The sequence below is a fragment of the Chelonia mydas genome, chromosome 8 (assembly GCF_015237465.2).
Source record: "Chelonia mydas isolate rCheMyd1 chromosome 8, rCheMyd1.pri.v2, whole genome shotgun sequence".
Taxonomy (NCBI): domain Eukaryota; kingdom Metazoa; phylum Chordata; order Testudines; family Cheloniidae; genus Chelonia; species Chelonia mydas.
This window is the reverse complement of record NC_057854.1, coordinates 6,947,476-6,962,310: the sequence shown is the minus strand read 5'-3', so window position 1 is coordinate 6,962,310 and position 14,835 is coordinate 6,947,476. Positions and strand designations below refer to the sequence as shown.

Sequence of the window (14,835 nt, the reverse complement as noted above, 5' to 3'; positions counted from 1 at the left end):
CACACAACAGTGATTCTCCCAGCCCCAGGAGGTGCACGGGTTCAAGGTCATTTGCAAAGCAAGGAGCTGTCTGTGGACAGCACATAGTGCTCGTCCTTGGCTAAGGCCCTGGGCAGCTGCTTGGTTATCTTGGGCATCGAGCAGTATTTCAGCCACACACGCACTCACACACACTTCTCTAATTCCCAGGATTAGGGTGGTTTAATCAAGAGGAATGCTGGACTGCAAAGGGAGCCCTGCCAAGGCAGCATTCTTGCAGACAGGGTTTCTCTGCTGCCGGGAATATAATGTTTTTCCTCTGTGACTTCCCTTTCTCCTGGGAGGCCCAGGTGGACCATATGGTGGGGTTGTCTAGGAGCAGCCATGGGAACCCTTTCTTATTAAACATCCCCCCTCTCCTCACCAGTACTGTTCTTTGACCAGAGACCTGGAATGGAAAGAGCAGCACCCTATTGTAATGTCCAAAGAATAGCCTCTCCTGTCTGCTTCCAGGAGCTTGGGCTCTGGGCTAGTGGCTGTTCCTGAGGAATCCATTCCAAGTGCTACACACGATTCAGGGTGTGTAGGGACACAATGCTTTTGTAGCAGTGCTTAATTTGTGCCAGGGCTTGTCAGGGCTGAGCCCCGGCACCTCTTGCATTATAAATTAAGCTCTGTTTTGTAATATTGTTCTGTGCAGAACTCTAGTCAGACTGAATGCACTCAAGAAACGGCTCACCTCTTCCTTAATTCAGAGTCTTGAGGGTCAATTCTGCTCTCAGTTACAAAGTTTGGCATTCCAATACTACGTTGATGGAGATGGCACAGAAATAAGGTGATTAGATAGATAGATAGAATTAGAAGCAACCCCAATACAGTTGCACCAGTGAAAATACGAGCGTAATTTGGCCCTGGTTGTTTTGATTCACAGTCCCCTATGTCCCAGGACCCTACACCTTATTCTAGTGACATTTAGACTGTACATACAATACGTTTAACCCTTTCTGCCTGTGTGTCTGTCACCTGGTCTCAGTACGATCAGGTAAGTCTCAATACTTTTGAAAATGATCTTTAGAAACTAGGGGTAAAAAGAAAAAAATTATACAAAAATGTGGGTTTTTTAAAATCCCATTTCTTGTTAAAATTGAGTGGAGTTTTAGCTACTCGCACTTTGATCACAGCTAATTTGGCCTCGGCCCATATGGAAATTTTCTTCATACTTTATGTTTACTGTCCTCGGGCTAATGGAATAGTGGGAGATAATACGCCCTAAGGCTATATCCAGCTCTGATTTTGAATGCAGATTCTTTGCATTCCTAGTGTTATTTTCCAGATTCAGTAAAATGCTCAGTTGTTAATATCACCCCCAATACACCAACGTGAAGAAAAGCTCAGCAGGCAGATCCAACAACTGATGGTGATTGCAGCTTGTGAACCAGGGTCCTGCTGGGAATGGGGAGCATGCATTGGAGGGTGTAGAATTTGGAGCAAAAGGGGATTTAAGCACCATTTTGTAATGGAAACAATATAAAGAAAGGCTAGGAAGGAATTGCTAGAGTTAAGAAAGCACATGTTCCCATGACCAGTGCTCAGACAACTCAGCTCCTCCAATGACCTTGTGCCCCAGTGCAGATGTATACAGTCATAGTCATCAAACCCACCAAGACCATGCTCCCCAATGGACACCCTCCAATTTGGGCAGTCAGGTGACATCCCCAATGAACAGTCACATCACTAGTGCTCACACCATCCTGTGCCCCAAGGCATGTAGAGAGCCACTTCCAAGACCTCCGATGGAGAACAGTCAGGGGGTTCTTGGAACAGCGACTGGGTTTGCTTTGCCTGCAGTCATGTATTTATTAGTTCAGTTCTTTAGATGCTCATTGCACAGAGCTGCAATTCAGAAGCCACTACCTACTTGTTCTCTTTGTCATTTTTTGCCTGTGTTCAGAAGAAGGCTGTCACCTGCTTCGACATCCTTTCACCTTCAGTCTCCTCTCAAAGGGACGACTTGAGTCACCACTATCATCACTGCCCAGGAAGACAATGACCCACCAATGCTGATGTCTCGCTGCGAGGCAGAGTCCTCCAGGAGGTTTATTGTTGTATTTTCATTAATAATTATGAAGAGAAAGGAAAAGGCTTGTCATGCCTGAGTGGGTCTTTGCTCTCAGTCCCTTTTGTGGAGCTGATTTGAGCTGTGGCTGTTAGTCTAATTTATTAGTATTTCCCCCTTTCACATTGCTGGTTTATATATTCATCCTCCGATGCTCAGAGACCTGCAGTCATCCAGTTATTCTCACGCTCAGTTACGACTTTTCTGTCTTCCTGTGATGGCCACGTGGGTCAAGAGAGAAACATCAAGTACATAAAAGGTTGTTACAAGGAGGAGAGAGAAAAAATGTTCTCCTTAGCCTCTGAGGATAGGACAAGAAGCAATGGGCTTAAATTGCAGCAAGGGCAGTTTAGGTTTGACATTAGAAAAAACTTCCTAACTGTCAGGTTGGTTAAGCACTGGAATAAATTGCTTAGGGAGGTTATGGAATCTCCATCATTGGAGATTTTTATGAGCAGGTTAGACAAACATCTGTCAGGGATGGTCTAGATAATACTTAGTTCTGCCATGAGTGCAGGGGACTGGACTAGATGACCTCTCAAGATCCCAGCCAGTCCTATGATTCTATGATCCCCTCCTGTTCCATGAAGAAGGTATCCGATTCCTGTGAGGATCCTCGACGCATGTCTTGGGGAAACAGTCAGTGACAGGAGCCATGCCAAGGAATCTGTACAGCCGGAGGGCTGGACGGCAACAGAGGCCTGGAGTTTCACACAGGGCCTCAGAACTGAATGAATTCAAAACCTGAAAGTGAAATTCAACTGACACTGCCCTGGTTTGCTCAGCGTGCGGGTCACTGCCACGTGAAACCCCCAGGTTCCTCCAGGATTCCATCCCAAACCAGAAATTCACCCAGTGTCACTCAAACCTAGGCCCAGGCCACTCCGAACTGCTCCAAATCTGTGGGTTTGGTTACGGAAGTACTGCACAAAGCTTTGCCCTCAGGGATGTTCAGCAGCCATGCTGGGGGTCATGAAGGCTTAAAGCCTCCCATGCCCACCTACATACCACAGCCTCCTTCAAGCCTCCATCCTAGTCTCGGCCACCCCTAGCCACAATGTGTGCAATGGTTCGAACTGGTATAGCTTGCCACCTGGGAATGCTTTATGTGCCTGGATATTGACCACCACCAGTAACTGCAGAGTCTGCCCTGTCCATGGGGGATGATGTCAGTGAGAAGTTGCCACAGGGAATGAATAAGAACCCTGCTAAGGGGCCCACATCTCATCAAGAAGGATTTTCCGCCTCTCTCTCTTCCTGTGGGATCCAAAAGAATTACATGTTATGGGTGTGGCCCCTGAGGACTAACGACTGTTAGAATTATTCAGGGGTAGGGGAGGATCTGACCTGTTATTTACGAAGGAGCTCCGACATCTACCAGAATTAGAGATGGGTCAGATAAAACCCTCAAATCTGGACTCCCCTGAGCAGTAGGGAAGCTGAGATCTGGATCCATGTCATGCAGCTGGTTCCCATCTCTAGAATGGGCCAAAGCAACATGCTAGACCTAAACAGCTTCAAACGTTGGACCTTTGGATCCATCTCTAATTAAAACAGGAGGGGATGGTCCAACCCAGTGGAAACGCCCCAGTCCCTCCTGCGGTGCATCCCTCCTGGAGAGGTAGTAGTGTCCTGCAGCCCATGGCTCTGGCTTCTGCCAGGAATCTGGGCTCCACTGCAGACTGGCTTTCCTTGCATTCCTGATGGCATTGATTCTTCTTTCTCCTCTTTAATTCCAGTCGGCAGCATTCTAGTTCATTCCAGATCATCAGTGGGTAATTAGCCTGTTTGTGCTGCAGTCAGGGGAAGCTGTGCTCCCAAGTTTCCAGGCAGCAATGAACAGTGGGGGTGCGAGGGGCGGGGAGAGAAGTGCCTTGTGGGTATAAATAGCAACCAGATTGGTTTCATTAGCATCTTGCTCTGTTAACCCTTTCCAGCCCAGCGCATCCTGCACCAAGGCCAGCGGTGCGCGTCAGGAGTGCACACCAAGGATGAGTGGTGAATAAAAAGGAGGCAAGACTTGTGAAGACCAATCTGCAGCATACACTGCCCTCAAAATGCAGGGGGCCTGGAAGACCTGTGAAGCCAATGCTAAAACTCCCATTCACTTCAGTGGGAGTGGGGCCTGGCCTAGAGAGGCCACTCGAGCTTATGCTGTTGAGAGGCTGATTCAACTGATTGGCCCATCCAGTTACTGATTATCTGTGCTATGGGGTGCTTGCTGTCCACCGGGGAGTGCACCATGTGCTCTGACTTGGACTGTTTCTTACTCCCGTGACTGGGCTGATCCCTGCACGTGGAGCCTGTTACAGGAAGGTTCCCGTGCCCTGACATCAGCAAACGACATGCCTGCAGGTGCTCCCCCTCCCCCGCTGAGCAGTGGGCAGCCTGCAGGTGTCGGGGTGGGCTGCTAGGGATGCCTGGTCTCAGGGCAGCTTTTGACAGAACTTTCCCCCCCGCTAACGGGTCGTGGATCTGAAGTAGAGAAGAGGAGGAGGAGGAGGAGAAGATGAAGATGATGATTGGCCAGAGATGAGGACTCACGGGCCTGCCATAACTAATGCCCCCTGCCGGGCAGTGGCTTGTGGAGATAAGGGAATCTGCATCTGTTAGTAGGAGAAATGCTGTGTTTCCTGTATGAACTTATACCTGCCTGGCAGTGACAGGCTCATTCCCTGGCCATCTTCTTACAAATGCCCATGGGGTCATTTTAGTTTTCAGAAGGTAGGTGCTCAGCGCAGAATGCCGGCTAGCTGTGCCCAGGACAGAGTAGCAAACCTTTGGCAAGGGGAGACTTCCCTTCCTCTGTGGTCTGTCCTGTGCAAAGGGGCCAGGAAAACGCTCTCTTTGTCCTAGGGTTGCCAACCCTCCAGGATTGTCCTGGGGTCTCCAGGAATTAAAGATTAATTTTTAATTAAAGATTATGTCGTGTGATGAAATCATCAGGGATTCATCCAACCAAAGCTGGCAACCCTACTTTGTCCCCGCCCCCAGATTAATTGCGTGAATGACACTTTTCACACCTCAGGCGCTTGCCAGTGGAGGACCTCAAAGTACTCTAATGAATCCAGCCTCCCAGCATCCCTGGGAGGGAGGCAGATATTGTCATCCCCATTGTACAGGGCAGGAGTGAGGAGGCATGAAGAAGCACAGGTCACTTGCTCTGTGACTAAAGCTGGGAAGTGAATCTAGTGGCAATCACCTGTTCTAACTACTTACACGCAGGAGCCCTGATCTGTTCCATTATGTGCTGAGTCCAGCTATGTAATAACTGTGATGGCTTTGTCTTCTCTGTCCTGCACCTTTCATCTTTCCTGGAAGTGGAGAGAGCAGCCTGTGTGTCCTGCAAGCTCCATGCAGGGAGCAGACAGTTCACCGCGCTCTTGCAGGCAGACTTTACTTTTGTTCTTTCTTGTGTGGTTTCCCATAAGATACTCCTTTCTTTGAGCAGGGAAAAGCACAGCACCCTCCACCTCTGGGGGCTCCGCTCTCTCTCATTTCCAGCCCCAGAGAGCCTGGGAGAGATTTGGAGGCTGTGTCACTTGGGAGATGCCAGGGTGGCAAAGATTAGTTGTTAAGGAGCGAAATGCCAGGGAAATCGGCAGCATTGCTGCGATGGCCATCACCTTTCCCTCCCTCCCTCCCTCTCTCTGCTCTGCCCCCCAGATTCTCGCACTGCTTGGCTGACGCCCCTTCTCATCCCTCTCCCGTTTGCCTTCCCTTTGCCCAGGAGCGTTGTTCCAGCTGGAACGAGGGGAAGCAAATGCCTCTGTTGTCACGGCAACAGCTTGGTCCAGCGTGGTCTGTGACTCGAGCTGATGCAGAGATGACCTGACGCTGCTGCACTGGCTATTTGCCTGAGACAGATTGAAGCTGACAGGCTCTTTATGAGCTGAAATATTTATGAAGCAGGCACCGTGTGTGTGTGCATGTGGAGGAAGGGGGGCGCGGGGGGGGGGCAGTTCCAGGCAGAGCAGACAGCACAGGGCAGATGGAGTCTGGTCAGCGTGGGCTCACCCACGGGACTGACTTTCTGCGGCCACTTACTGTCTCCCCCTCACCGTGGTGTGCCACAGAACTGCGGTGGGCACGGCATGACGATGTGATTTGCCAGACAGGTGCCTTGGGAGGCACTAGGGAGGGGGCGGACAGGTGAGTGCGCGAACCCAAACCGGCCACGGCTTGCAGCGCTCTGCATTCTGTGGCCGACGCTTCAGTGCGTGGCTTATTCCAGCGGCCCTCCCCGCCCGGACAGCGGCCGACTTCACCTCGGCCCGGACAGGGAAAGCCAGGCAGCAGCTAGACATGCGGGGGAAGCCCCAGTTCGGAAGGAAGCTGGCTCCATCTCAGCACGGTGGTCCCCTCTGGCGGGGATACCGTTGCGGAGCACCTGCTCCCGGCGTCGCAAGCCATTTCCTTTTCAACATGGTGCAAAAACCCACTGACGCTCCTGCCTGGGGGCAGAGTCCCCGTGGGAGGGAAGGCTTTCCCTAGCTCCCGCCCTGAGAGCCACGGGCCTTGCTCACCACGTTCCCCGCTGAGTGGGGATCTTCCTCTGGCACAGCCAGCATCAGCTCGGGCTCTGGGAGAATGGGGAGAGCGACAGATTGAATCAGCATCACTGGCAGGGCTTGGGGCTGGGTTTTTTTCCCCTCTCTCTCTCTCTTCTCCTGGCCTATTTCTGTCTTTCCCAGAGGCTCAGGAGTTTTCCTGGAACAGCTTTTCTGAAGGAGGCTACCATCAGATGGACGTTTGATGGGAAAGCCCCCACCCCCCGTTTCATGTCACCCGCCTCCACAGCCCCCACCCCTTTGCTGGTTCCTGATGGGATCTGCTCTCCCTTTGGAGAGCCCTGAGGAAAGGAGCACCTGGGCAGTGGGAGGTGGGGAGGGGTAAAAATGGAAGCACTGCCCACTTAATGGCATGCTCCTGCTTCTCCTTATGTGGCCAAGTGCTATGCACAGGGCCTGATCCAAAGTCAATGGGAAGCTGTCCGTTGATTTCAGTGGACTTTGGATCACACCCTTAGACCTCATTGGAGGAAGTCACCCCACCGAGCCAGCCACTGAACGTTCATGTCCCATAGGGAGCGACTGCTGGCCTCTGGGAATTAAGGCCCTTGGCACCTTGTTCTCTTGTCACTTACAAAGGTCTCCTACTCCAGTTGCACCGACCTCGGGGGAGCCATTCCTGACCGGCACAGCACAAGTGGGAGGAGAACAGGCTTTTGCCCCTCAGGTACGCCTTTCAATACCGACAGAGGCCTCAGCTTGTCCAGCCTCTCTCAGTGGGAAGTGGAGGTGGGTGCAGGGTGAAAGGAAAGGAATGCAGAGGGGTTCCCGCTCCCCACACACACACGTCCCCAGCATGGAGAAAGACCCTACCTATGTTTGGATGCTTCAGAAGACGGCAGATCCGAGCTTCTCGCTCCAGCTTCTGGTGATCTGGAAAGAAACAAGTCACAAGTCAAGGTTGAGGGAAAGGCCATGCAGGTTCCCTTCATCAGGAGACATGGCTATGGCCAAACCCCCCTCCACTTCCTCTCAGGCTCTAGAAAATACAAAGGCTCCTGGTGGGACTTGATGCTGCCCATGCAGGGGACCCCAGCAGCATTCTAGGAGGCTGTTGGGGGGAACCAGTCACTTTTACCCTTTAGGAACAGGGTTGAGGATATTCTTCAACACCAAGAGGATCTGACATAAGTATATTTCAGCAGGATATCCTTGAGGAGCACACCCCCAGGCTAACCTCACAAGACCCTGTATCACTTTTAAATGAGATACAGGGCCTACCATGCCTCCTCATGGACAGCCTTCTCCCTCTGTCCCCACCAGCCTGTCTCTGCCCCAGGCTCCTTGCCCCAGTCTCTCCCCATGGCTTCTCATCCCAGTTTCCTTTCCTAGCTAATCCCAGTCTCACACACTGAGCTCCTTGTCCACCCATCACGGTTACCCGTCTCCGCCCAGGTCCTCAGGTTCCTCGTCCCTCTCTCCTTCCCCAGCCAGCCCCAGTCGTCCCCATTCCAGGCTCCCCATCAGATCTCAGTTTTGCATTCCCCATTCCCAGTTCCGGTATCCTCACCAGTCTCAGTCCCAGCTTCTCATCTGATCTAATTCCCACCCCATCCCCAAGACTGGCTCCGAGTCCCCCCCCCCTGCCATTTCCCACCCTGGCTTCCAGTCCCAGTCTCCTTGCTGAGACCATCCCAGCCCCCACCCAACTCCCAGACCCCACCTCCCTCCCCATCCAGCTCTTGTCCCCCCTGCATTTGAATCAGGCTGCCTCCTCCTTCCCCTCCTCACTACCTGGGTGCCAGCATAGGTGAGACTCTCTGCTCTCAGTTCTGGAGCCCAGCACCACAGCAGCCTGCAGCAGCCCGGAGGAGCAATTGCAGGGAAAGTCCTGCTTTGGTCCTGCAGCCCCAGGCTGGTGCATCCTTGGTAGCTCTGTGAGGCTGGCAGTCCGGTCAGCAGGTAGGAGCTGGGTGGGGATTGAGCGTGCTCAGGGCAGATAGAACCTTCAGAGAATTTAGCTGCCAAGCTCTAACAAGTCTCTACTGAGCATGTGCAATCTGAGATTTTGCAACAGTTTATAACTTGTTCCGATTTGGCCAGTTTCCCCCTTGATAACAGCAAAAGGCACATTCTTGACATCAGGGTGACCTCTCTGCCCAATCTCAAGCCCTCTCTCCACAGCATGGAGACGCTAGTGCTTTTCACCTAAACGGCTGTAAGAACTTTTTAATATAAGCAACGCGATGTATTTTCCCCTAAACTAGTTCTTGAAAATGGCTGAACCATTTCCACGAAGCCCCCCACCCCCAAAAATCAGCCTAAGGCAGACACACACCATCAGAAATGTCAGCGCTAATGGTTAGAATTTGGCAAAGTTACAAAGCAACAGAAAATGGGCTCTTATAATGGGAAATGACAGACAATCTGCCTCTCTCTTTTTTCAGCCTCTCTTTTTTGTTTTGTTTTTTTGTCCTGCCCATTCTCTGCTCCTCTTTTCACTGGATTTGTTTCTTCTTCTCTCCTATAACCCCTGGTGCGTGCGTGCATGTGTGTGTCTCTCTCTCTCACTCAGGAAAAACACAAACCTCATAAGGTGGAATTTTGGAATGCAAGATGTACAGAATTAGGCAGCCTGCATTCTCCCATCCCTAGCTGACAGAGTGTGTTTTGATGTGAAGAGAAGATCACGGACAACAGTCTCACACTGCACCAGAGGTGCCATAACATCAGATTCTTAAGCTCCAGCAGACCATTTATTGCTGTGTGCTTGTGAGCACAGGACCAGCCTCTCCCTATCTCTCCAACATCTCTTTCAGTCTCTCTCCAACATGTGCATGTTGACACAAACTGCAATCTAATTCTCCTCTAGTGTCCTTCGGCCCTGATAGTGCTCTGCAGTAACACTGTTGAGGAGCATGACTCAGGCACTAACATAGACACACATGAACCACCACGAGAACATCTCACCCCGTAAGGTTACCCTGTGTTCAGCGAGCATCTCATTCCACCCAGGCTGCTGCATACGGCTTCCCTTTCCCAACTTCTCTTCCTTTCTCAACACCACTTCAAATATACCTGGTTCAGGAATTCCTGGCCTCACAGTCATCCCTGAACTTTGCAGTTCTTTGAAATCCAGTACAGGGAACCAGATCCAAATGGCTCCTGCGTTCCGTTCTGGGATGTTCTGAAGTGATTTTGTGTTTGTTCCTCTGCATTTTACTGCCTTCTCAGTCCATGAAATGGACTTCCTGGGAAGAGACACGTTCCCACAGCAACCATTTGTGAATGTATTTCATGGTATCAGGCACTAAGCAGCAGCAAGAAGAAACAGGGTTATTATTAGAGCTGGGCAAACCTCAGCCATGACTATTGCTATGATCCATCCTGGTTCACCCCCTGGAGTTTAACTTTTGAGTTTCAGTGAATCCTGCCTGTCAGATTCCCATGCAAGATCCTCACCAATTCCTCTCCGCTCCTGGTGTTTATACCCTTCCAATATTTGTAGACTATTATATGTCTCCCCTTTAGCCATTGCTTTACTAAACTATACAAGTTTAGTTCTCGGAGTCTTCGCTCAGAATTCCTCCCCCATAGGCCCCTTGTACTTGTTGCTTATCTCTCAACTCATAGTCTCAAAGACTTCAAGGCCAGAAGGGTCCAACACGATCATTTAGTTTGACCTCCTGCATGTTGCAGGCCACAGAACCTTGCCCACCCACTCCTGTAATAGACCCGTAACCTCTGGCTGAGTTACCGAACTCCGAAAATCTCTCCATTTCATCAACTTCTTTCCAATTATGTGGTGGCCAGACAGTAATGCATAGTCACATCACTTAATGCACTGCAGGAATGGGCTCATATACTCTGGTGATATGCACAATATAAAAATCTACACAGAATAGAGCAGAACAGAGCATTCCAGGTGCAGTCACAGAAGGCTTGTACAGAGACAATCCATACCACTCCCTGGGATACTTTTGTATGTACAGCCCAGAGCCACAGTAAACTTTTTCATGGTCTTTTTCAGCACAGCCAGTGAATTACCCTGAGAAGCACATTCCCACTGGCTTTTCAAAGATTCATAGATTTTTAAGGCCAAAGGGAAACATTACAGTCATCCTTGTCTGATCTCCTGTACAACACAGGCCAGAGAAGTTCATGCTGTTATTGTTTGGGTCAGTCTGAGCTAGTTCTTCTTCCCTCTGTCCGCCGGGGCTCTCTGTTATCAGGCATCACTCATTGAGGGTGTCTGCCACGCCATGTCACGGAGGAAGTAGCCAGCACTTCCCCTGGCACACGTGGCAAGAGAGGGCCTGCGATGGGCTACATGGAGAACATTGCAGGAGCCAAGGACTGGGCAGGGATGCCACTTTGCTCAGATAATATGATCACGGGCATGGTATAAGAAGCAGACAGGACACAATTTGCTCTGACACGTGGCCTGCAGTGGGCCCCAGTAATATTCGCACCTCCCTTTATTTGTTTAAGGAAGAAAGGAGCGGCAAAGCCCTGCAGAACACAACAAGCCCTAGCACACTGGAGGGCTCCTCCCAGCCAAAGGCAATTCACCAAGTACAGCTGCTTTCTCTGCCGTGAGCTGCTCAGCTCCAGGCCTGCTGCACGTGCCCGAGGAGTACTGAGAAAGCTGCATGCATGGGCGGAGCAGCCCTGGGGGCATTCCCCTAGCAGGATGGAGGCCCCGGGCTAACTCACAGGAGGGTACAGTTCCACCCGTCACAGAGAAAGTCAAAGGCTGCGAAGAGCGAGAGTCACCTCCAATCACAGGGCTGCACAGAGGGGGGCTGGGTTCCTCTCCTCCAGCTGGCAGGTGACATGAGCTTCACTTCTCAAAGTCTGTGCTCTCACTGCCTTGTAATGCCCGAACAGCAGGTCAACAGCACTGATGGGAGTAGTGCATGGGTCACACTCAATTCCATCTCTTCCCCAGCACATCCTCCAGCTACAACACAAATGCTTCCTCGGGTCCAGGCAGCCTCTCACCGTGCACACTGTACTAGCAAGACAGATTTCACCTCTTGGATTCCCGCACACTCCCAGCAGAAGATGAATGTGCTGGGACAGCTCAGGCGCTTTCTCACTCAGTGTTTGATCCTGTGTTTGTACTTTGGGATGGGGAGGTAGCGGGGAGTGAGGCAGGAATAAAGGAAAAGGGATTGGATAGAGCACGGGACTGGGCACAGGAGAGCTGGGTTCTGTTCCTGTCTCTGCTGGGTGGCCTTGGCCAAGTCATGTCACTGCTCTGTGCCTCAGTTTCCCCATCTGTAAAATGGGGATAATATGATACTGACCTCCTTTGTAAAGTGCTTTCAGATTTACTGATGAAAAACACCATAGAAGAGCTAGGTACCATTATTATTTTGGTAAAGGCCCTTGCTTATTGAGAAGAATTCTTTTGGGAGGCATGGAGTGCCCTTGAAAGGAGAAATGATTAATGCAAACAGCAGTTGACTTGACTGGTCATTTTCTATGTTTCCCTTAGCTAGGGTCCTAAGGGAGGATAGCACAGGAGTGGGAGGCAGGACACCTGGGCTACCTTTCTGGCTCTGCCTCCAGTCTTCCTGTGTCTTTTGACCTGTCGTGCCTCAGCTTCCCCATCTGTGAAATGAAGATGCTAATACTTCCCTATCCCTCACAGGGCTAACTTCATTTATGCTTGCAGAGCGCTTTGAGATCCTGAGAGAGACAGCTGTGCAAAGCATTATTAGAAGTGAGACAAAATGGGAACGATTTATCTGAGCTCTGAGGCCATTAATAAATGGGATGTAGACCCAAACAAACCAGGTTTGGATCACTTGACTAATGAGATTTTGCAAAGCAAAACCCCCAGCCCTGCTCCTGCCCATCCCTGTCATTCTGAGATTCAGAATAAATGTCTCTCCCCTCACCCCCAGCTTTTCCTTCTGCCTGGTCCTGCATTTGTACCCTCACAATCTGTCACCATTGAAATGACTGCAAGGTCACAACTCAGGCGTTTGACAGCAGAGGCGGCCAGGAGGGGGTTGGCGCTAACTAAAGCACAAAAGGTACCGAGAATAAATAGTGAGAAACAAGTGCAATGGATCCGAGATGGCGAGAGGAGATAAAGCAGCAGCCCTGGAGCCTGGCTGGCACTGGACAGAAGAGTTACATCAGCAGTCTGGTTTCCCCCGGGCCACCCCAATCTTGGCACAGAAAGACCAACTGTGGGGGAGGGAAAGGGAGTTAAATCTTCATGTCCCATTCAGTCCGTGGCCTCCCTCTAAGACTGTAACCAAAGGCATCAAGCACTCCTGTTGTTTTGCCACCAGGAACGGGACTAAAACAACTGAGTCCACATATAGTAGCCACCGAAGGGTCCAGCTATTACTAACCCGGGTACATTTGATCCAGTAGCCTAAAGGTTAAAAGTTTGTTAGTCCAGTAGGAACCCTCCAGTCCAACTATTCACCACTAATGGAATTGTGTGGAAACCTTGAGATGCTTGAACTGTTTACCCCAGTCTGTTTGACTGACCCCGCACAGGGGGAAAGTAAGTACAGCCTTTCCTACCAATCCTGCAGTCGTGCATGTGTTGGGATGGGCGCTCGCAGAAAAGCGCCCCGAAGTTATAACAGAAAATCTTTTTATACACACCACAAAATATGCAGCATCAAAACGAAAGGTGCATAACTGAGAAATGGCTGTGTCTGTTGAAATGAGACACCACCAGCCGTCAGGTGCCTGGGGGAGTGAATTTATCATTTGCCTTCTGAGCTTCTGATGTTGTCAAGCTATATCCTGCTGTCCTTACTCAGGCAAAGCTTCCAGTGAAGTCACTGAGTAAGGAGAACTGATTAAAAGTGGAGCAAAGACTTCAGAATTTGGCTACTGGCTCCTCTGTTATTTTCCGAAGAGATACAGACTAAAATGTGGTGGTTTTAGAATAACCTTACTTGGGCCTGTAGCAGGATTTTAACTGATGATCTTCAGCATTAAAAGTAGAATCTCAATTACCTGAATAATAGGGTAGCTAAAAGAGTAGCTCCATTAGCTGTCGGCTGTAATGGACTCTTATCCTCCCTCACTAGAGGGAGACAAAGATGCAACTTCTCCTAGTATGGGTTGCCCATTCTTTGCTATTCAAATCCACATGTGCTGGACAGTGAGGTCAGGAGACAAAGGGTGGATTCTACGGAGATCAGCCCTCAATCACAAGGCAGCCTAGCACTGGGACAGTACATCCAGGTTGATGGCAAGCACTGAATCCCAGACCATCCGACACAGGATAATATTTCAGGACGTGCATATCAGGGAGATTAACTCTCAGTCCTTGAGTCCGGCACTGGGATGTTGATTGCAGGGAAACAGAACAGATCTGGATTTGCAATTAACATAGTTGTAATCCCTGGCTGGAGAATAAGAAGGGAATGGTTTCTGCAAATTCTTGCCAGCTACATTCCAGTGGCTCCTGGGATTCATGGGGCAGACAGGCTGTGGGAAGATTAGTGATATACGGAGTTTTAGCAAGGAGCCTGGCCCCTGCATGAAAGGAAGCAGTGGTGATTCACTCCATCCAGTCCCTCAGGGAGAAGAAGTGGTCCTCATAGCCAGCCGCAATGACGGTTCAGTTTGGATAAACCCCGTAAGAGCTGGATGCTTATCTGCTCCTTACGGGGCTTTTGGAGCCACAAACGCAGGTTGGAAATCTCAGGAGGATAGATATTTTCTGCCTGCTGTTGAGAACAACCTGAATAAGGGGGGGAGATTTTGACAGACATGGTCCCTGTCCCAGCTGAAACCTAGGGCTGGGATTTTCAAATGGACCTAAGTGAGGTAGGAGCACAAATCCTATTGACTTTCATTGCGACTTGAGCTGCTAAGTCACGCAGGTCTTGTTAAAATCCCACCCTAGGAGGGCGAGGTGCATGAAAAGGAAATCTAGCGGGCGGTGAAAGGTAGTCAAACTTCTCCAGGGCCCCCAGCAGCGTCATCTGAATTTGGAGTTCTGTTCCACCATCTCTCCAGGTCTCACTCTTCGCTGCTCCTCTCACGCTACATCTCAAAGCTTCTCCTCCCAGCGCTGGCAGCTTTCCGACTCTGGATACTCCCTGAGCCAAACCTAGCCCCATTCTCTGCACCTGCAGGAGCGTCAGGATGAAAACACGAGTGGTCTTTGGATGAATGAAAAAGCAAGAAGAACAAGCCACTTCTCCTCCTTGGGCCTCGCATTCTGCAGCTATCCACCAC

The 14,835-nt window shown here is 50.5% G+C and overlaps 1 protein-coding gene across 3 annotated transcripts in view; it reads right to left on the bottom strand.

Annotated features, from left to right (window-relative positions):
• CAMK2A (calcium/calmodulin dependent protein kinase II alpha) overlaps positions 1 to 14,835 on the bottom strand; it is a 75,525-nt gene that overhangs the window by 36,270 nt on the left and 24,420 nt on the right. For all 3 annotated transcript variants that reach the window (XM_037907427.2, XM_007071495.4, XM_043520927.1), the window contains exon 3: positions 7,480 to 7,539. In XM_037907427.2, the coding sequence (XP_037763355.1) occupies positions 7,480 to 7,539 (60 nt within the window). The remainder of the gene's footprint in view (positions 1 to 7,479; positions 7,540 to 14,835) is intronic.